Source organism: Paramormyrops kingsleyae, chromosome 11, assembly GCF_048594095.1.
Source record: "Paramormyrops kingsleyae isolate MSU_618 chromosome 11, PKINGS_0.4, whole genome shotgun sequence".
NCBI classification, from domain to species: Eukaryota; Metazoa; Chordata; class Actinopteri; order Osteoglossiformes; family Mormyridae; genus Paramormyrops; species Paramormyrops kingsleyae.
This window is the reverse complement of record NC_132807.1, coordinates 18,543,030-18,565,271: the sequence shown is the minus strand read 5'-3', so window position 1 is coordinate 18,565,271 and position 22,242 is coordinate 18,543,030. Positions and strand designations below refer to the sequence as shown.

Genomic DNA, 22,242 nt, shown 5'->3' with positions numbered 1-22,242 from the left:
CCGATAACTAAAATAGTCTCCCTAATCTGGAAATGATCTGCAACAGCTTGTGGTAGGTGGATGCAAAGAGAACCGGAGAAACCGGACAACCCGGTATAGCGGCGTAGAGCTGACAGCTCGTAAAAACGGGAAAGGTAGAATCAAGGAATCCCCGGAGGTGTGATCTTCGTGACGTCAGTCGGGGATCCCCGGGGTCGATCCGTGACAGTACCCCCCCCCCGAAGTCCACCACCCGGCGGACGGCCAAGCCCCCCTCCAGGGTGGGCCCGCCGGAAATCAGCAATGAGGGAGGGGTCTAGTATGTGCCGGGCCGGCACCCAAGACCGTGGGATGTATCTTACGCATAGCGGCAGGGAGCCGAAGGCGTACGGCAGAGGGATTAACGATCTTCGCAATAGGAAAAGGTCCCACAAAATGAGGAGCCAACTTCCGTGAAACCACGTGTAAGGGAAGGTCCCTGGCGTTCAACCAGACCCGTTGCCCAACCCGCAAGGGAGGTGCCCGGGATCGACGTCGGTTAGCGTACCTCTCCATCCGGGCTTGGGAGCGCAGCAAGGACGTCCTGGCGATCCTCCAGGTGCGATGGCAACGGCGTAAAAACTGGTGCACGGAAAGGACCGTGACCTCTGTCTCCAAGGATGGGAACAGAGGGGGTTGATACCCTAGGCAGGATTGGAAGGGAGAAAGACCCGTAGATGAAACCGGTAACGAGTTATGGGCGTATTCTGCCCAGGTCAGGTAGGAACTCCATGTTGCAGGCGAATGGGAGGTCAGACAACGTAGCATCCGCTCCAGGTCCTGGTTGAGCCGTTCCGTCTGCCCGTTGGACTGGGGGTGGAAACCAGAGGACAGACTTGCTGTGGCCCCAAGAAGCCTGCAAAACTCCCTCCAAAAATGAGAAACGAATTGTGGGCCCCTGTCGGACACGATATCCAAAGGCAAACCATGGAGCCAGAACACGTGCTCGATCAACAGTTGCGCTGTCTACTTAGCGGATGGCAAGCCAGGAATGGGTATGAAATGGGCTGCCTTAGAGAACCGGTCCACAACCGTAAGGACCCCTGTGTATCCCCAGACCGGTCACAAAATCCACCGCCACATGAGACCAGGGACGTCTAGGAACGGGAAGAGGGAGCAAGAACCCAGTCGGAGCTCGAGAGGGGTTCTTACTCTGGGCACAGGTCTCGCACGCGGCCACGAAACTACGAATATCCCGAACCATGGAAGGCCACCAAAACCTTTGCCTAAGTAGAGCCCGAGTGCGGTGAACCCCGGGATGGCAGGCCAGGAGAGAGGAATGCCCCCACTGAAGGACCTGGGAGCGCAAGAACTTCGGTACGAATAGACACTTAGATGGGCACCCCTCTGGCGATCTGATGAGAGGTTGGACCGCCCGGACTGCCTCCTCAATCCCCCACGTGACAGCTCCAACAAAACATGCGGTTGGCAGAACAAGACTGGGCTTCTCCTCCACCTCACCTACTTCGTGTTGACGGGACAGGGCATCTGGCTTGCCATTCTTGGTGCCGGGCCTGTAGGTGATCAGATAGTTGAAACGGTTAAAAAACATGGACCACCTAGCTTGGCGAGCGTTGAGTCGTCAAGCGGACCGCAGGTACTCCAGGTTCTTATGGTCAGTCAGGATTAAAAAAGGGTCAGAGGTACCCTCTAACCACTGTCTCCATTCCTCCAATGCGAGCTTGATGGCAAGCAACTCCCGGTCCCCTATATTGTAGTTTCTCTCAGCAGGAGCGAGCTTCCGGGAAAAAAAAGCACAGGGATGCTGTTTGTTGTCCAACAAGGATCGTTGGGATAGCACTGCCCCAACCCCGGTTCCTGAGGCATCAACCTCCACTAAGAACTGCAATGACGGGTCGGGCACCTGTAGCACTGGAGCAGAGGTGAAACGGTGTCGAAGGTCAGCAAAAGCTCTCTGGGCCACATCAGTCCACTGAAACAAGACCTTAGTAGAGGTCAGAGCCGTAAGAGGTGCGGCTACAGAGCTATAACCACGGATAAAACGGCGGTAAAAATTTGCAAAAAGCAGAAAACGTTGTAAATCCTTCTGTGATTTCAGCTGTGGCCACTCTGCCACAGCTTTGACCTTCTCTGGATCCATCCGGATGGAACCTTCAGCAAGGATGAATCCCAGGAAAGAAATAGTACATCTTTGGAACTCGCATTTCTCAGCCTTGAGAAATAATCTATGGGACAGCAGGCGCTGAAGGACTGCCCGAACATGCTGAATGTGCTCCTGCTCACTCTGCGAGAATATCAAGATGTCATCTAGGTAAACGAAGACATACTTATTGAGCATATCCTGAAGGACATCATTAATCAAGGCCTGGAACACAGCCGGAGCATTCGTTAGCCCAAAAGGCATCACAAGGTACTCGTAGTGACCAGTGGGGGTGTTGAAGGCTGTCTTCCATTCGTCTCCCTCCCGGATCCTCACCAAGTGGTAGGCATTACGGAGATCCAATTTCGTAAAGACCTTGGTTCCCTGGAGAAGGTCTAGGACCGAGGATAGCAAAGGCAGGGGTAACGATTCCTAATGGTGATCTCACTGAGGCCCCTATAGTCGATGCATGGACGAAGAGAGCCGTCCTTCTTATCAACAAAAAAGAAACCAGCCCCAGCAGGGGAAGAAGAAGGACGGATAATGCCTGTAGCCAAAGCTCCGTTGACGTACTCCTCCATAGCCCTTCTTTCGGGGCCCGAAAGAGAATATAGACGGCCCCTGAGAGGGGAGGTACCAGGTAGCAGATCTATCGCACAATCATAAGGCCGATGCGGCGGAAGAGAAGCGGCCTGGGACTTACTGAAATTACTTCAGGTCGTGGTACTCTGCCGGAACACCTGACAAATCCGGGAACTCCTCATCCTGTGTGGGGACCTCTAGTGGTTGACTAGCATGCAGACACTGGGAAAAACAAAATGAACTCCAGGCAATTATTGTGCCCCTCTCCCAGTCGATGTGAGGGTTATGTTGGACAAGCCAAGGATGCCCTAGCACCAGGGGTGCCTGGGGTGAGTTGATCAGATAAAACGAAAGGGTCTCAACATGAGCTCCCCCTATCAACAGACTCACCGGAATAGTAACCTGGGAGATAGTTGCCATTCTCCGTCCATCCAGAGCGTATGCTGTCTGTGTTGCCAGCTGGACGCGGGTGGTGGGGATTCCCCACTGTTGAGCCAGTGTAGAATCGATGAAGTTCTCATCTGCCCCGGAATCAATTAGGACGGCCAGTGACTGCTGGGAGGACCCCCATGTAACTACTGCTGGAAGAAACGTCCGTTGCACAGAAGAGGAATCGACCGGAACCACACCCACCAGTACCCTCTTCCCTACTGGTGGGTGTGCCCTTTTACTGGGCACTGGGCAATAAAATGACCAGCCTGTCCACAGTACAAACAAACCCTGGCAGAGAGGCGCCGTTGTCGTTCGGCTGGAGAAAGGTGGGTCCGATCAACCTGCATCGGCTCTGGTCCGGCGTCTAAGGGGTTACCAGTGCTGGGGAACGAGGTGCGAGGTACCCCCTCCGGCCGACGTCACTCTCTGTGACGCTGACGAATCCGCATGTCCACCCTTAGGGCTACATCGGTTAGTGCAGACAGGGATGCAGGAAGTTCCCGTGTTGTGAGTTCGTCTTTAATTTCCTCCGCCAGCCCCTTATAATAAGCATCGAATAAGGCTTGCGAATCTCAGCCGCAGGACATCGCAAGGGTCTGGAACTGAATAGTGTAATCGGATACCATGCGATGACCCTGGCGAAGCTGCATAATTTCGCGTGCTGCCTCTCTTCCATGCTTTGAATGGTCGAAGACACGCTTCGTTTCCTCCTGAAACTGGGCGTGAGAGTTACAAAACGAAGCGCCGGCGTCCCAGGCAGCAGTTGCCCACTCTCTCGCAGAGCCGGTTAGAGCCATGATTATGTAAGCCACTTTAGAGCGCTCTGAAGGGAACGCGGAAGGCTGCAACTCGAAGGCGAGGGAGCACTGTGACAAAAATGCTCTGCATGAGCCCGGTTCCCCATTATATTGACCAGGGGGCTGAATACGCGGCTCGCTAGAAGCGATCGGCGGAGCAGTGGGGCGTGTCTCCTGAATGCGCTGTACCTCCGTTGCCAGCGCTGTCAAGCCCGCATGGAGGGAATCCAAGGAGTCCCCCACAGCACCGATGTCCGTCTGCTGATGACTCAGAAAAGTGCCTTGTCTGGCCAGAGCTTCAGCCAGCTGCTGGATGCTCACCTGATCCGCTGGGTCCATCTTCCTCTGGCGAGATCTTTCTGTGACGGGCGATGTACGGAGTCGGTCTTGGGGGCTGGGCAGGTCTCGTAGTCGGGGTACAGGCGGAGGTCAGGCGATTCACGTCAGGCATCAAAGGGGCTGGGCAGAAACTCGGGGTCAAAACGGCAAAACAACGATCAGAAAACACGGAGAGACAAAACCAGGAAAACGCTCGAACTCAGGAGTAAATCTTGAAAATCTCGTATCAGGGTGCAAGAACCGATAACTAAAATAGTCTCCCTAATCTGGAAATGATCTGCAACAGCTTGTGGTAGGTGGATGCAAAGAGAACCGGAGAAACCGGACAACCCGGTATAGCGGCGTAGAGCTGACAGCTCGTAAAAACGGGAAAGGCAGAATCAAGGAATCCCCGGAGGTGTGATCTTCGTGACGTCAGTCGGGGATCCCCGGGGTCGATCCGTGACAGCGGCTCATGGATAGTGTCCTGAGGGACCTTCTGTTCCTGTTTTACTTACTTACTGTAATGCCATTTTTATGTATTTATTTTCTGTCTTTTTAAGAACCTTCATCACCTGGCTTACAGACTTCTAAAAATCCTATCACTGCTTTTGGCTACATGCAAATTAATCACGTGACCCAAGGCCGCTCAATCCTATAGGCGACATAGGCCGCTGCCTGGGGTGCCGACTTGTCAGCTGTTTTCACTTTGCCTCATACGGGGGGCGCCAGCAGTGATGCTTGGTTAGGGTGCCACATCGACAAGGACCGGTACTGACGTGACCCATCCAGTTGGACCCAGCTTGCTCGTTGTCATCTTTGTTTTCCCATACCCAGTAATCCAAGGAAAGAAGATGCTTTGGTGTAGAAAAATGTACTATCAGATATTATGTACTGAATGTCATTATAGGACAGAAAAAGGAGCAATTGGCAAACAGCAGTGCTGTGCTCCAGAGCTTGTGAATTAACTTGCTAGCCTGCTAGCACCATTCACGTTAATTTTAACAGGCATGCTCAGGCAGTAGCATACAGTTGTCCTTCGCCACTTCGCGCTTCGACTCTCGCGGCTTCACTCTATCGCGGTTTTTGTATATTCATTAAAAAGTTGATCGAGACAGTGAAAATGATATATTGCTATGCATCGGAAGCATCTTTGCTCTTCGTAATTAAATGTACAATAATAATTATATGATATTTGTAACGTATAATATGTCTTATTTTCTCTTATTTTGTCTAATATATTAGAACTCAAAAGAGCACAGGTTTACACAACTGAAGCGTAGCAAAAGAGATCTGTATCAGATCACCTGCAAAGGTTTTCACATTGGAAGGAGGTACTGAAAGCCAAATCAAGGTTCAAACACCAGGCACGGGTGGCAAAAGCCTTGAAACAAATATGCAATGAAGCCACTACACTTGAAGAAAGACAGGATGTTGTGTTGACCATCGTTCAAGAGGAAGTGCTACCTATCCATTATCTATTTGTATATCAGATGTTTATCGCAGGGTTTTTTTGGGGAGGGGCGGGGGGCGGGGGGCTGGGAGGTAATTTTTGTGCCTTTGTACTTGTTCTCTTCTTTGCTCTTTCAAAATAAAATGATTGTTCACAAAAAAAGTGTTCAGTGATGAAATTAAATCTCTAAAGCAAGGGAAAGAAGTATGTGTGAATAAATCGACCAAATTAAAACCCATTATTACTATTTGTGGCTTTGTAAGTCAACTCTGATGTCACCAAGGCACAAATTTCATATGTGCAAGGAAGGAATTCTAAGAGTTGATGAAGGGAATGGAGCCAGAATGGTAGAGCTGGGATGCAAGTTTGTTATGAACCCACCTGCTTCCAGTCATATGGGTGGCGTGTGGAAAATGTAGATTCGGACCGTAAGGAACATCCTAACTGCAATCTTAGATCAGCCCACCAGAAGACTAGACAGCTCTTCATTAAAAATGTTCATGTATGAAGTGATGGTCATCGTGAACAACCAACCATTAATGCAGAACACCTTAATGATCAGACAGGACCCGAACCCTTAACACCGAATCACTTACTGGCGGTGAGATCTTCAATCACTGCATCACCACCTGGAGAGTTTGTAAGGGAGGATCTTTACATTCAGAAGAGATGGAGTAGAGTTCAGTTTCTGGCAAATTCTGGGAGTTTGAAAAGAAAGGAATATCTTTTGAATTTGCAGCAAAAACAAAAATGGAATCAAAGACCAAAGAGATGCCAAGATAAATGACATTGTCCTACTCCAGGATGATGCTATACCACGGAATCAATGGAAGATGGCCAAGGTGGATGAAGTCTTCCCTGGATGTGACCGAAGGGTCAGAAGGCTAAAACTGCTGATGAGTGATACAACACTAGATAGGAAGTGCACACCCACAAGTAAGCCTATTTATCCTGAAGACCAATCGATTAGAGAATACCATTACTTGAATCTGATTAAAGATTTAAATATAATAATTTTACCACGCCTTATATAGTATAATTGTGCTTATCCTTTGAGATATCCTTTGGCTTGAGAAACACTGGCTTTGCAAATACTATTTGGTGGGTGCAGTAATGGGCAATGGCCAGCAGGTGGTGTGGTAGATCGATGTTTGCCGAAATACTAGGTGATATGCCTTAAAAAGGAGAAGTAAGACCTCGAGAAGAAACTCAGAAAATAAAAACACGTTTTTATTGTGACGGCCAGTTGAAAGTCAGTGTTTGCATCCATATCCCACTATTTAAAAAAATAGTTGTGGTATTTATCACTAGTTTTGTTAAGAAGACCGCTCAGAGAGAGATAATTATTTTGCATTGAGTACACAATCTGGGGTGCCAGCAGAAATTTTTCAATGAGGTGCTGAAGGTATGGTCAGTGATTTTCATGGGGTGTCACAACACCAAGACATAATAATAATAATAATAATAATAATAATAATAATAATAATAATAATTATTATTATTATTATTATTATTATGTCTTGGTGTTGTGACACCCCATGAAAATCACTGACCATAATAATAATTATTATTATTATTATTATTATTATTATTATTATTATTATTATTATGATGATGAACTAGTTCTGGATCGCCGAATCTGCAGTTTTGTGAAGCTGTACAATGAGATAACAATCCCGTTTCACCTTTCGTGTATTGTGGTGCATGGGGAAAAAATACAGAAATACGTTAACATTTTTAGAAGGAGTTGCACTCTCCCCTTTCCATTACCAAAAACGCATGCTTGGTATATTTAGTATTTATTTTTATAATATTTATAATGACCGGAGAAAGCGCAGTGCCAGTACAGGCTTTTCAGCTCACATTTCAGTGTTAAGTCCTAAAGCCAACTTCCTTTGCTAACTTTCATTAGTAGCTAAAATTGTTCCAGAACTGAAAGCAGGCCTGCTTCTGACAGAGCTGATCAGACCATGTGTTATGTGCTTTTTTTGTAGTCAAGAAGGATAATGATGATAATCTCTCTCCCTCTCTTTCCTCATGTCAAGTTTGATAGAGGGCGGTGAGGAGCCAGATCTGCGCCTTACTCAGATGGAGCTGCACAGGGACCGCTCGGCCGACGGAGCTGCGCGTAAACGGAGACGCACTTCAGAAACACTAAAGGGAATGTGGCAGAAATCGGGCAAACCACCAAGTTCATTTTATGACTAACATTGGGATCCAAGGGTAGTCGTCATCGGTTTTTTTTCCTTTTTACTCGATAGCGGGAGTAGACTTTTGCAGGCAGTAAACGCAAACTTTAGTCAGTAGTAAACACATTTGCGCTGTACAATGGTACTTGTTTTTTAAGCGTTGTATATTTGTATCGTAGGGAGAAATGCATGTTTATTGGTTAAAATAATTAGCAACATGCACAATATTTCAGTGTTATTAACCCTTATTAGTAACGTTCATGTTTAACCGGATTTAATTAACTCGATTTATTGGCGGGTAGAGATTTGACAGGGGAAACTGGTATTTCCGCTGCACATAAAATTGGTCACTAGGATTCTAAAATTACTTGTTTTATTTTTACTCTTTACTAAGAAATTAAGTTCGTAATTTCCCCGAAAAAAACTGTACTGTTTATTATAGCCACTGTAAGTCGTGTGCAAGTAGTGCATGAACGCTTCTATGCTACAAGAAGAGCAGTCTTTTCAATTGCAAGGCTTTTCGGCGTTAAGAGCACATTGTGCCGTGGATAGCTTCAGCGTGCAGCCACTGCCCCGTGTTTTGCACGGATCACGGACCGGGAAAGGCTCCCCTTGGCTGCACGGGCGGGATGGGATCCTCAGCGAAACGCTGGACCCGGCTTCTCTGGAAACGGACCGTGGTCCTGCTGCTCTTTCTGCTGGTGGCTGACAGATCTGCGGTTCGGGCAGAGCAAGATGACAGCTTCAACGCAGAGGTGATTTATATTTATATAACGGTCAGCATGAGGTAAATCCATAATAAATAGTCTAATTTTATTTCTTCATATTTAAAGGCAACCATTACTAACTTAAAAAATGATTTAACTTCCCTCGGTTGAAAGTCTTTTAAAGGTGTATTATTGCCTTGGATTCCCTCTACAGTACGAAATCACTTCATATGCGTTTAATGAAATATTAGACAAAGAACCTCAATGACGTGTTAAAGATACGAATTTACTGTTTTAATTTCATCACTGGACTCTACGAATCTTGCAGTTCCATGTCCAGACAGCTGGTTTCCATATAGAATAGTTTATCATGGAGTTATATTTATCCATTTGCATTTTCGACTAGTACATTGATAGTAATCGACTAGCCACAGACAGATGCCGATCGTTCGAACATCATCCTGTCCGCCTATAATTACATGTACATGTGTTTATTTTTACGGCCTTTCAGGGAAAGCAAAGACAAAGAAAACAGCGATGATTTCCCCCTTTCTTACAGATGGCGCACCACACGCGAATTCGCAAGTTTTGTATGAATGCAGGGAGCCTTTTAAAACTTGCGTTTCACTGTTGTCATTTTCGTGCTGCTTTCAGTCACATTGTTTCCACTACACGCTCCTGTTTTCCGTTTCGGCTCCGTTTCATTGCCGATCTCATTGTGCCTGTTTTAAAGGCTGCACTGGAGGTCTCTCTAATAAAAACCGTGACTGCTGGCTCCGGTTGCCTGCTCCCACATGAACTCCCCGGACCGTAACAATGGCCTCCCCGGCTCCTCCCCTTCCTACAGCCCCTCGCCCCCCTGCTAAAGGACACGCAGCTTCTACCAGTTCACTGACACACTAGCGAGAGACCATATGCGGTCAAACAGGCAGGAAAAAGATCAGGTGTTTCGCCCCGAATGTCCCCTTAACTTTTACCTTTGTCAGTGTTATATTTTGCTTTTCAGATAGAACTCTACCTCTTTATTTAGGTAGGCCTATCCATATTAATTAAACCCTTACGTACTGCACAGATCGCATGCAATGGTCATTCACAACTCTGCAATATCGTTAAATTAGGCGGAAACCAGTGTTTTAGCACAACTGGGAGCTCTGCCGTATTCCTAGTAACAGAAACACCTTGTTCTAGAGTAAACAGGTTCACTCTGCCATGTGGTGTGTGTTTAACCTGACCATTGGCAGCTGCCCCGTCTGTGTTGGGAGGCATGTAAGTTGGGAAGGAGCATGTCAACTCACTGTTTAATTTATGCCACTTGTCCCCCACTCGTCTGACATGGGACAGGGCAGGATAGTTGTTGTTGTTATTGTAATTTTTGTCCCCCCAGTCAAATGCTGGAATTTGAAATACATGTCCCAGTGACACACTAGCATGTGTGGTGGGGGAGACAACAGAAGCAGTACTTTAAAAAGAATGACTTGTGTACAATTATTTCTTTAGCGAGGTAGGCAATCTTATCCAGAAAGGGCCCGCTGTGTATGCAGGTTTTCGCTGCAACTCCGCAATTAGATTACTAATTAGAGGACTAATTGGCTGACGAGTCCTCATACCTGGGTTTGAACAGCTGACCTACAGGTTATCCCAAAAAGCTGCATACACACCGGCCCTTTGTGGATAAGGCTGTCCCTGGTTTGGCAGATGCTTCTATCTGAAGTAGCATATAGTTGAGTCAGGGGGGTGTTACGGACCTTGTCCAAGAGTGACATCACCCTGCTGCCCCTGAGATTTGAACCAGCAACCTTCCAATCCGAGGCTTAGCATCCTAATTCACTGAGCCACCCTGCCCTACCCAGGCAAGCCTCCATAACTGCATATGTGATTGAAATTGAGTTACTACAGACATTGGATATCTTGTGACAAAATGTTTTTGCTCAACTCTACCTGCCTACTACACATGCAGGTGGACAGTCAAGAAACTTACAAGGCCTTTGTCTCAGTTTCAGTGTGTTTGCCCCTTGTTGGGCAGCACACACCAGCTGCATTTTGAGTTTGCATGATATTTGATGATAGCTAAGCAGTGAATGGTAGCGGAGGCAGTCTGGGAATAGAGGTGGTGACGTTTCTGCCTCCCATGTGGCCAAGCTGGGGCAGGGGATCTGGAGACTGGCCTCAGCTGTGACACATGTGACCGGTTATCTGAGCATGCTGCAAACAAAGGGCAGCCTTTGAGATGCCCAGCCCTGCCTGGCATCGTGTGATGAACAATGTGCACACTTGTCTTCTGCTGACTGTGTAAGAGTGAGGCACAGATAGACATAGACATGGGGGGGGGGCGGGGTTTGGTGATGCAAGGTGCAGGGGGAGCAGGCCGTCACACAGCATTGCCCTCCCCCCACCCCCTTGTGTTCAGCCTGAACTCTTCAGCTCTCCATTGCTTTGCCTCACCCAGCAAAGTTTGTGTTTTCCCTGCTGCAGTTGCCTGTCACCATGGACACCGCACTGCTGGTCGTCATGGACACCGCACTGCTGGTGTTGGTGCGGATAGATGTGATGTCACAGGGGACATGGCTGCATGTGCATCTGGTTCCTGGAAGGTCGGGCGGGTTCTCATTGCCAAATGAGGTGTCCTGCTGTACTGGAGAGGGTGTATCTCTGGCCAAGCTAATTCCAGGCTGCTCTTTGTTTCAGAGCACAGTCTTCAGCCCTTTGCTGGTCATTCATGTGTTTCTGTTTTCTGTTACAGGGCTGGGGATTACACTGTGTACAGGGCTGGGGTTGTAGTTTCTGGGGCCCCACTCAAAAGTCACTTCAGGCCTCCCCACCCACACCCTGTACTCTGAAGTATAGTGTGTGATTGTGGCCAACAGGGGGCCTTCAAACCTCAGGGGCCCCACGCAAAATGCGTGGTTTGAGTGGTTGTCAGCAAAGGCAGATGATAGTCATCTGGATATCAGGCCTTCCTTGTTGACACTGTCGACTTTCTTCTAGGCCAGTGTTTCCCATTCTGGTCCTCAGAGATGCCCAGTCACTCCATGTTTTTGCTCCCCCCAAGCTCCAAGGGAGCAAAAATGTGGATTCCATGGATCCCCGAGGACCGGATAGGGAAACATTGTTTTAGGCTGAACGTGAACGTGTCCTTAAAGCACCACTTGGGCTTTGCCGCAGGCAGTGATAAGCACTAGGGCCCGTGGCAGGGCTGAAATGGGTTTTTTGCCATGTTCCCTTCCCCTTTGGCTACTCTTCCAGAACCTTCCCAATTGGTTTTCTAGTAATGAGCTGCACATTGAATTACTTTGCTGAAATACTTGGGTAGGAGAATTTCAGCGGCTCCAGCTCTCTGTAATAAATACCGCTGCCATCGATGCCAAGGTTCCCTTGGTGGGGGGGGGGGGGGGGGGGTGAATAAAAGACCCAAGCTGTGGTTTTTAATAGGTACCCGAGCCCTAATTACCAGAGCCATGGCACACCTCTCTTGAAGCTGGGGGCTCTCAACATAAACCCCTCCTTGAACAAATACTTTGAGAAGGTATTGAGCAGTGTTTTCCAACACAGTCCTCGATGTCCCACTGACACTCCACATTTTTGCTTCCATCCCATCCTGGGAAGAAGCAAAAACGTGAACTACTGCAGGTCGCTGAGGATCGGATTGGGAAACACTGATATAGGGGAGAGGTGAAAGGGAGGCAGCAGCAGTATGAGTTAAGGATTTAGAGTAGAAGAGAGAGAAGGAGTGGGCCTTGGCTGGCCATTTGCAGAAATATGGGGTCCATAAGGTTCTGGTGGAGATGGGAGTGGGTCACTAAACATCAAATTGGTGCTAGAGTGTCTTGCAAGCCTGGGGCTAGACTGTGGGACACCTGTAGTTCATAAGTTGCTCACTGACCTTAATCTCCCCAGAGGTTACCTAAATTTCAGTAGATGACATGCAGAGAGTTCACACCCACGCGTCCCCCCTCCCAAAAAGAAGCCGCAATCCCCAGCCACTATTCAAAATATGAAAATCTGTCCTTAGCAACAATAGTTTCTTTGGCTGCGGGGGTCTGCTTAGCAGCTGTGGTTAATAGCTTTAGGAAAACAGATGGAGGTGAAGGATACCAGTGAGATCCATTCAAACTCCAGGCCATGCCGAATACGTTACTGGTGGTGACATCAGTTTTGAGAGGTTTCGGAAATTTACAGGGCATCCATTTTAGCAGCTTCACCCGAAATATTGACGTGTTGCTGTTCTGCATTTGTGGTTCCTTAATAGTTTTTGCATCTTTTGGGTGGATAACATGGCCACCCAGGTCCCCACTTAGCTCTATGCTGAGAAATCTGCACTGGATCGTGCTTTTGGACTCGGCATCTTGACTGATTCAGCCAGTCTCTTGTAATCCATAGGCTCAGCCTGAACTTTGCTTATTGCTGTGTTGTGGTTGTTGTAATCAGTGCCCACAGATACATTATTCTAATTAGGTGTAATTAAGTAATTAGTAGTGTTTGGGATAGAAAATGCCTACTGATGGAAAATGTCCATTATTATTTATTTAGCAGGCACTTTTAGCTCTATGTTAGACAGTCCCTGGAGAAACTGGGGGTTAAGTGTCTTGCTCAGGGGATCAGTGGTGAGATCCCCACTCTGCTAACTCTAGGATTTGACCCAGCAACCTTCTGATGACAGGTTCAGCATCCGAACCCACTGAGCCACACTCCACCCTATCCTTACCCCACCCACTACCCATCAGCCTGTGACTGTCATTGATGTTTCTCCGCCCTCCCCTCGTGGAATCCTTCCTGCCACCCCCACCCCAGCCTGATTTCCGCTACTCTTCCTGGGTGTCCGTAGTCCTGGCCCATTCCCCTCTGTCCGCCTGCAGCATTTTCCGTCTCCTGAGTAATGACTGCCAGTCTCCGTAGTCTGATTGTATGACGTCTCATCTAAGGGCCGCCTGCCTCCTGCTGACATTCGACGTTTGCCAGCTGGGCATCACCGCACACAGCCAGTATTCCCATAGCAAAGAAGGGCAAAGGAGCTGATCATAACTGTGTCCCCCAATCCAGTCCTCAGGAACCCACAAACAGTCCAGGTTTTTGCTCCTACATGGAGCTGGGAGGGAGCAAAAAAATGGACTGACTGTGGGTTCCTGAGGACTGGATTGGGAGACACTGCTCTGAAGTCTATCTGAAGTCTGTGTGGACCAGTGATGTGTCACCCAGTCCATCAGGCTTGCCTAGCGCTGCTCTAGCTCACCCCTGAGAATGAGTGTAATGCGAGGGGCTTAATGTGTCACTCATATTGTGGAAGAAACAAAGTAATCATTTGGTTGTTCATGTTATTTATTATTGTTTTGTTGCAGGTGGTGCATCCATCCTTACTTTTCTTTGCCATCACAACTTGGGGTCTTTAGCTTCTCCAGGTTGAACCCCGAGTGACCACCCCCCCCAAAATACTGAGTGTCTGTTGCCTTTGCCCCCTCCAGTCCTGGCTGCGGCTCTACGGCTACCTTCCCCAGGCCAGCGGTCGCATGTCCACCATGCGCTCGGCGCAGATACTGTCTTCCGCCATCAGTGACATGCAGCGGTTTTACGGTCTGCCAGTCACCGGAGTCCTGGACGAGGCCACACAGCAGTACGTCCCCCCCCCCAAGCATTTTAATGTAATTTCTATGCATATAAGCTGGATGTTCCACACACCTCCACATAGGGTCTCCACGTAGTGTTTTTGTAGCACACAGAAAGCGCTTTGCACACCCACCAGCCAGAGCGAGTGTTGACGGCTCCTCTCGCTTCCCAGGGCCATGAAGAGGCCTCGGTGCGGAGTCCCTGACAAATTTGGGGGCCAGATCAAAACCAATGTTCGCCGGAAACGCTACGCATTGACGGGTCACAGGTGGAACAAGGAGGAGCTGACGTTCAGGTAAAGATGTGGCCTGAACCTCAACACACCTTTATTAAACGTCCTTAAACTCCCCCAGAGACTTGCAGTATTAACACACATACTGGGCACCACTGAAAATCATACTGTAGCCCAACCACACCCCTATATTAGGGTTTGTAAACAACCATGTTTATCCTGTAAGTCTTAATTGGTTTTCAAAATGGTAGATATGAAGGAATACCTAGACTTGTCTGGTGAGTGTGATTTGACATTTGGAGGTGTTCATCCTCCAAGAAAGACTGACCAGCCCCACCCCCCCATTTCCAGCATTCAGAACTACACACCAAAAGTGGGCCAGTACAACTCTTACGAGGCGGTCCGAAAGGCCTTCCGGGTGTGGGAGAACGCCACACCACTGCGCTTCCACGAGGTGCCCTTCCATGAAGTCAAGTACAACCGACGCAAGGAGCCTGACATCATGGTGTTCTTCGCTTCTGGTTTCCATGGTGACAGCTCACCCTTTGATGGTGTGGGTGGCTTCTTGGCGCACGCCTACTTTCCTGGGCCTGGCATGGGTGGGGACACGCACTTTGACTCAGATGAACCCTGGACACTTGGCAATCAAGATCTCTCAGGTATTTTGACAAGGCTGCTTGTGTGTGTGTGTGTGTGGGGGGAGTTAGGGTCAATTAATGGAAGTAATTGAATTATTTTGATTTTGAAAGACCTGGGAGGTAAATCATTCCAGCTTGGGTTTGAGGTGACTCTGTTGCCCTCCCTCTTCAGGGAATGATCTGTTTCTGGTGGCCGTACATGAGCTTGGCCATGCCCTAGGCCTGGAACATTCAAACAATCCCTCTGCCATCATGGCGCCCTTCTACCAGTGGATGGACACCGATGACTTCCAGCTGCCCGAGGACGACCAGCGTGGAATCCAGCAGATCTACGGTGGGCCACCTCTTCTGAAGCCTGGGCCTGGAGATTATCTTGTCGGTCACTTGTGGACTGAAAGTTGGAGTATTCAGCCTGACCTGCATGTGGGATTGTACACGGATGATCCACTGCGTCAGGTTTACAGCCAGCAGTGTTGAGGTTGAGATGCTTGTTAATCAGGTTTGAGTATCTTGAGAGGTTTAAGTGTCTAGCTGTGCGAATATTCCAAGCACTAACTCATAAGACTTTGGTTTGTCCTCCAAAATTGTGTAAAATTCTTGATTGTAGTGGGGTGATGATGTCCATTATACCATTTTGGGCTTCGAGATAGTTCAGCTCTGCAAGGGTTGTGCCATTTATCATGGTTTCCTAGGCACTAATCCATTTATTGCTTTCCAGATTCGGCTTTCTGACTGAGTTTCTAGAGATTGCATTATGATTTTGGCTCGTTGCATTGCCTTCCAAGGTTGTGTGCAGTCATTGGCTGTGTCTATTCTGGGGAAGATGAGTCAACAAAATCAGCTTTTGTCTCTGTGCTGATTTTACCAGGTCCCCCAAACAATAGCCCCACCAGACCTCTGCCTACCGTTACTCCCCGGCAGCCTGCTCAGCCAGACCCCCGACAGCCCGACCCCCCAAGGACACCCCAGGGCCCACCTCCCAGAGAGCCCGACAGCCCCCAAGGGACTGATCGGCCGGACCACTATGGCCCCAACATCTGCGAGGGCAACTTCGACACCGTAGCCATGCTGCGTGGAGAGATGTTTGTCTTCAAGGTGAGGTGCCTTTGGGTGATGTGTGGAAGTCTGCAACAGAAGAGCGTGATGAAGCCCTTCGACCAGGGAACAGCCCAAGGAGAACCTGCGTTTTGTTCAAGTCATCCTGGAGTTGTCATGCCTTCATAAACGAGAGGAATGGCTGAGGGTGGCCAGTTTAAATATAGAACCCTTTGGCAGAGCTTCTCGTTCTGCTTTTAACGGTGGACACTTGAATTAGCATCAAGTTCTGGATGCGTGCCAGAGAATCTATAGGCCTCCCTCGTGCAGTGGCTGTGCTGAGTGTGTTGGGTGTACATGCCACAATGTCTAAATGTCACATTAGTTTTGGTACTTCCAAATACTTTGGTCAGCCGTGGATCCTAATGTTACTTGATGAACACAACACGTTTTTCAGACCTCATGGAAATGGTGTGGAGATCTGATCGTCTGCACCCTTCCCTGCCCAACAGGGCCGGTGGTTCTGGAGGGTCCGACGGAATCGGGTCCTGGACAATTATCCCATGCCAATTGGGCACTTCTGGAGGGGGCTGCCTGGGGACATTGACGCCGCCTACGAGCGACATGATGGGAGGTTCGTCTTCTTCAAAGGTAACTGCGTCTGGCCGTTTTGTACCTTTTGACCTTTCATAGCGCTGGATAATCGGCCCATCTTGTAAGGACGAAATCCCGGCAGTGACCTTTTGATACTTATCGTGACTAATTCCGGTCAGATCAGCCCCATCCACGGGGAGGGATAGACCGCACCCTGTCACGGGAAACGTGTATCTGGATGGAAAGCGGACCCCACCATGCGGGTGGTTTATGATTGTGTTTTTCCATGTTGCCAGGATGCGAGACTCTGCCCCCTCGCTGTAACCGGAGCCCTGGCAGCTGAATGGGGCACATGTGGGGAGGGCAGCCTGTATAAAGCTGTGGCCCCTCTCGCTTTGAGTTACTGCTCAAACTTTTCTCCCTTATAGCAGTTATAAAATGAGAATTTGCATCCTTTGTTTGCATTGTTCGACGTGACACCGCTTCACTGACTCACTTGACCTTTAGCCTCATTCTGATGTTTATGTGCCGACAGTTCAGATTTACGTGACATTCATTGCTGTGGCCCTTGTCTAACACTTAGAAAATTATACTCTTAAGTCCTTTTCTGTATGTTGCTGAGACTAGTGTTCCTTGTTTTTAACATTAAAAACAGACCTTGAGTCCCTACCCCAGCAAGACAGCTGCAGCCCCATGAAAAACATTATTATAGTTGTTATTAGTGTTAATGATGTCAGCGGCCAAACATCCTAACATTTGGATTTTGGCATTTAGGGAAAACAGCCGACAGAAAAGGAGAGATTTTGGAGTCGGACCTCTGGCAGATGTGGCTGTGATTTGTGTCAGCATTCAGTTTCCAGATGCTGACTGCATGAGTTTCGGTTCGGAGTGAGAATCGCTGCCAGTAGGACTGTGGCTGGGGGGTGTGCAAACAGCTGTCGCACATCGTGCGACATCCCCACACGGAATTCCCACAACGTCAAGCTGACCTGTGCAGAATGGGCCTTTTCGTGTTGGCTGCTTTGACATGGGACGATTCTCTCAACAGACTAGGCTGCGCTCACCAAACTGGGATAACGGGTGCCACTGGGTTCCCAATCTAGGATATTTCCAGGGACTGGTTTGTTGTTTCTGTGGCCCCACACAAATAGTCACTTGAGGCCATTTCTCAGATGTTTCAGAAATTAAACAAACAGCTAGTAAGCTAGCAAGTCAGAAGGTCATAGCTAGCTAAGTGGTTAGCAGAACATGCCGCTTCAGCATCTCCCAAAGAAGGAATGTGTGTATTTATCATTTAGTTTAATGACTGTTTGTTGCCAACAGGGGGGGCCCTACTAACCTCGGGGGCCCCATGCATATGTGTGGTTTCCGTGATGTTAAACACCCCAGCTGGACAGCACATCACCACATCCACCATAATCCCTAATCCCATCCCTGTCATCTCTAGGAAGTAAGTACTGGCTGTTTCGGGAGGCACACCTGGAGCCTGGATACCCCCAGGAGCTGGTGTACTATGGGAGGGACATCCCGTATGACAAGATTGAGACAGCCATCTGGTGGGAACCCTCAGGTTTCACCTACTTCTTCAGGGGGGACCGGTAAGAAACAGCCCCTCCCCCCCCCTTAATTGCACTTTGCCAAACTTTGCGTTTCAGTTCCCTGAATTTGGGAGGGGGGCAGTAGAAGGGCAGGATGTCCATTTCAGTGCCTCTGACCTGCCACAGGTACTGGCGCTTTAATGAAGAATCCCGGGCTGTGGACAGGGACTACCCCAAACCCATCAGCGTCTGGGGGGAAATCCCACCCTCTCCCCGGGGGGCCTTCCTGAGCGAAGACGGAGGTGGGTGAGGGAGAGGAGCAGAGGGCGGGGGACTATGAAATGACACAGGAGGGGGAATCACCTGAGAATTTGACCCTGACTATGCAGTACTTCTGCTTTAAGTGCTTTAATCACTTCTGTAAGATGACAGGGGAGTCACTGTGGTAAGATGTTTGTTTCTCGTTCTCTTACCGCACAGCTTACACCTACTTCTACAAAGGAACTAAGTACTGGAAATTTGACAACCTCCGCATGACAAGCGAGCCGGGATATCCCAAATCTATCCTGCGGGACTTCATGGGATGCCCAGTGGATCCGGACCTGGACACGGATAAAGACAAGGACACGGGGCGCAAGTGGCCCAAGGTCGACGATAAGCCGTTCGACCCCAACGCGGGACGCGACGGCGACCGCACCAACGAGGTGGATTACAAGGACGAGGGCACCAACGACATCGACGTGGTAGTGAAGATGGATAATGACGGGGCCAGCGTGATGGACATCGTCATGGTTACGGTGCCGCTGGTGCTGGTACTGTGCATTTTGGGATTGATCTACGCCATAATTAGCACGCTGCAGAGGAAGGGGCCGCCAAGGTTGCTGGTCTACTGCAAACGCTCCCTGCAGGACTGGGTGTGACTCCAGCACCCACCTCCATCCCCGTGTCTCAGATACACATGCGCACACGCACTTAATTTTTGAACACAGTGATATTCACACGCGTTGGTGCAAATAAACCACTCCCTACACCTCCCAGTCCAAATACTGTAGTCTATTTATACAAGTAAAATTTGCACATTTTTTTGATTGGTTGGGTTCCTTTATTTGTATGTACGCAAGTTTTTTTTTTTTAAACCAGGAAATCCCTCCCCCCCTCAGCACCCAGAAGCTTTCTCTGAGACAAAGAAGTGCTGTCCGGCAAAACAATTACAGCTTGAATTAAACTGAAATGCTGGCCACTTAGAATCGGCCAAAGGAAAGCTTTCTTCCTCTAAAAGGTTTTCTCCCCCCCCCCCCCCCCCACATCTGAGGTAGCAGAAACTGCTGTGGATATTCAGTGGGGGAACCAGTGGGTCAGAAACCAGTAGACCTGGAAATTACTGGTACTGGAGGCCGGCAGGCCGAGCGGCGTGCATCTCCTCACTCGATGCCTTGTGGAATCCTGCAGAACCGGCCCAGACGACGTGCAGAGTAGGCAGCTTTTTAAAGTCCCTTCCACTTCAGAATAATCAACCTTTGTGAAGTCGGGTAAGATAAGATTCAGAGTTTCCCGTTGAAGCACTAGCCTGGAGCAGGACTAGTCAAAGTCACCATGATTTAATGCACAATTGTGTAGCTGAGGCAGTACAGTTAAATTTGCTGGTGTAACTGGTCTGTTAAATGTTCAAAGGGGTCATTGTTGCACTACCTTTTGTCTCTAATGTCCAATGTGCCTGTGAAGGAAAGGTACTTGGAAATAACCTGTTTTCACCTTTTAGCACTTAAAGATAGATCGCCTAGAGCAGGGGTGGGCAGGCTTATCCAGAAAGGGCCGTTGTGTTTCCGGCTTTTCACTGATACTCCTTAATTCATTATGGGTTTGAACCGCTGACCTAAAGGTTATCCCAAAAACTTACATACACACTGGGCCTTTGCAGGTAAGATTGCCCACCTCTGGCCTAGAGACAGCCTGCTTACATAACAGAGGGTTGCCACAGACCCGACACTTCACCGCATTGCCCTGAAATGTTTGAACACTTACCCATGAGCTCGCAAAGCCTCAATAACAAAAATAAAAACTTAACGAAAGCACACTCATTACTATAGGCTGTTTGCATTGTAATGTAATATTTGTCATAGGAGAATCATGGAATCATGGAAAAAAAATCTTCCCAGTGTTGGTTAGTGTTGTAAAATGTTTAACGTGTGTCAGAAATGGGATCACAATCCCAATCCAGGATGTCCGTGCTTTGCAGAGAGGCCAGGTAGGGGTAAGCTTTCAGACAAAACTAGTAAGGTTGGGCGGACACTGCTCTACCCATAATCCCATTCATGTTTGTGGAGCCAGGAGCAGAGCCAGTAGATTTATAAGGGTCCGCCGTGTTTCTGTGGTCTTTCATATCATGAAAATATTTGTTTTAAATGTACCTGTTCTACATAAACTGTGAACTCCAGGAGCAGAATTTGTGTCCTGCGTCTGTGCTCAAAATCACTAGTTAGTGGGGGGTGGAGGGGGTGTCTATATGCAGCTGTCTCTCTTGGCACCGGGTACTCTTACCCCCCCGAATCTGCTAATGCCTACCCTGCTACTAATCGCCACCTTAAAGGGAGGGGGGGATACATATTTTGGTAGCTTGTCATAAATAGGCCGGGGGAGACATCACATGCCTGGGACAGCCAGACAGTATCCAGTTTCCCCCCAGGGCAGGGCAGTCAGTCACAGGCTCTAGGACGAGGCTGTGAGGGCATCTGTAGGCTGATTTTAATTCTTATTGTAGCTGATCTCTCTGTAGAATTATGATAGATGGGCAGGCTGGCTTCAGTCACCCAGGTCTGGCCATACGGGCCCTGCCTTCTCTACTTTTAGAGTCTGGAAGCTCTTCTGCAGGCCTGGAGAGAGCCTCTCTACACTAATCTGTATGTTCCTATGAATCTCCTCCAGTGGAACCAAGGGTATCATTTTGGGTTGAACATTGGTAGGGTTGAGGTGTCTACCCATTTAAGGGGGTCCAGGGGGTTGTATTGGCTGGTTTTGATTACTGGGGGGTTACAAACCCCCCATAATTTATACTCATGAGTGGAATGCTCTCCCCAGTCACCTTAAATCTGGATGTGGACTTCACTTTCCAGATTATCTTCTAGAAGCTGGAGATTCAGGGTGAGGTGGTAGACCTCTTGAACTGGGGACGCTTCACCATGGGTGATGTTCCCTAAAAATCTTGAGCAGGGGTGCCCAACGCCGGTCCTCTTGGGCTGCACGGATTTGCTCAACCTCATCCGTTAATCACTTTAATAGACATTTGGATAGTAAATTGTCTCACCTGGCGTTTCAGCTTTCATTTAGGTGCTAATTAAAATGTATTCTGTGAAACGTACAGGATTCTGGTTGGTTGGGCACTTCTGGTCTTGTGATAGATTAGCCTTGTCTTGCTGCAGACTATACTGTTCTTTTTAATATCATTGGAAATAGGAGAATTTGTTTATGTAAATTGCTTTGTGTTATTTTTAGATTTATCGGCTATCTTTTTTCAGTTTAACTGAAATCCATTCAATTGTAAATAATACTTAATTTTTTAATGGTGTGTTTGTCTTATTTGAATTTGTGAATAACATTCCTTATGCAGAAATACTGAAGATGTCGAAGTTTATGTTGTTCACTTCTTGTCAGATGTAATAATTCATGCTGGACACATGTGTATTTCTTACACAATAAAAAGTGACTGCTAAACCAGCTTTACGTTTGATCAGGAGACTTTCTTCTGCTTCTGTTCTTTCTTGAGGCGCTTGCCAAAACTGCACTTTGTCCTGTGAATTATGAGAAAGAGGAAGACGATTACCGAACACGCTATAAGCAGAAAGTGTCTTCACATACATGTACGGCACAAGCAAGCGGACACGGGTTTGTTATTTACCATTTCCAGGATGGAGCTCTCTGCCCCTGACCACTGCATTCAGCCTGAAGCCTCTTCAAGAGAAGGTTACTGGAATCCAGTGCTTCATCTCTGGATGAGTCAGGCCAACGCAGCCCGT

General features: G+C 48.3%; 1 protein-coding gene across 1 annotated transcript; it reads left to right on the top strand.

Moving 5' to 3' along the window:
• Nucleotides 1-7,625: 7,625 nt before the first annotated feature.
• Nucleotides 7,626-21,945, top strand: LOC111847016 (matrix metalloproteinase-15-like). Its single transcript, XM_023817833.2, has 10 exons — nt 7,626-8,645; nt 14,054-14,202; nt 14,368-14,490; nt 14,779-15,086; nt 15,238-15,399; nt 15,934-16,160; nt 16,613-16,751; nt 18,142-18,292; nt 18,419-18,534; nt 18,713-21,945. Exons 1-10 carry the CDS (start codon nt 8,520-8,522, stop codon nt 19,150-19,152), a joined length of 1,941 nt encoding a protein of 646 aa, XP_023673601.1. The 5' UTR covers nt 7,626-8,519; the 3' UTR covers nt 19,153-21,945.
• Nucleotides 21,946-22,242: the final 297 nt, after the last annotated feature.

Coding starts and splice junctions, on each gene's coding strand:
- LOC111847016 (XM_023817833.2), top strand. CDS start 8,520: ATGGGATCCTCAGCGAAACGCTGGACCCGGCTTCTCTGGAAACGGACC. Junction 14,203..14,367: donor CTGGACGAGGCCACACAGCA/GTACGTCCCCCC, acceptor CTCGCTTCCCAG/GGCCATGAAGAGGCCTCGGT. Junction 14,491..14,778: donor AAGGAGGAGCTGACGTTCAG/GTAAAGATGTGG, acceptor CCCCATTTCCAG/CATTCAGAACTACACACCAA.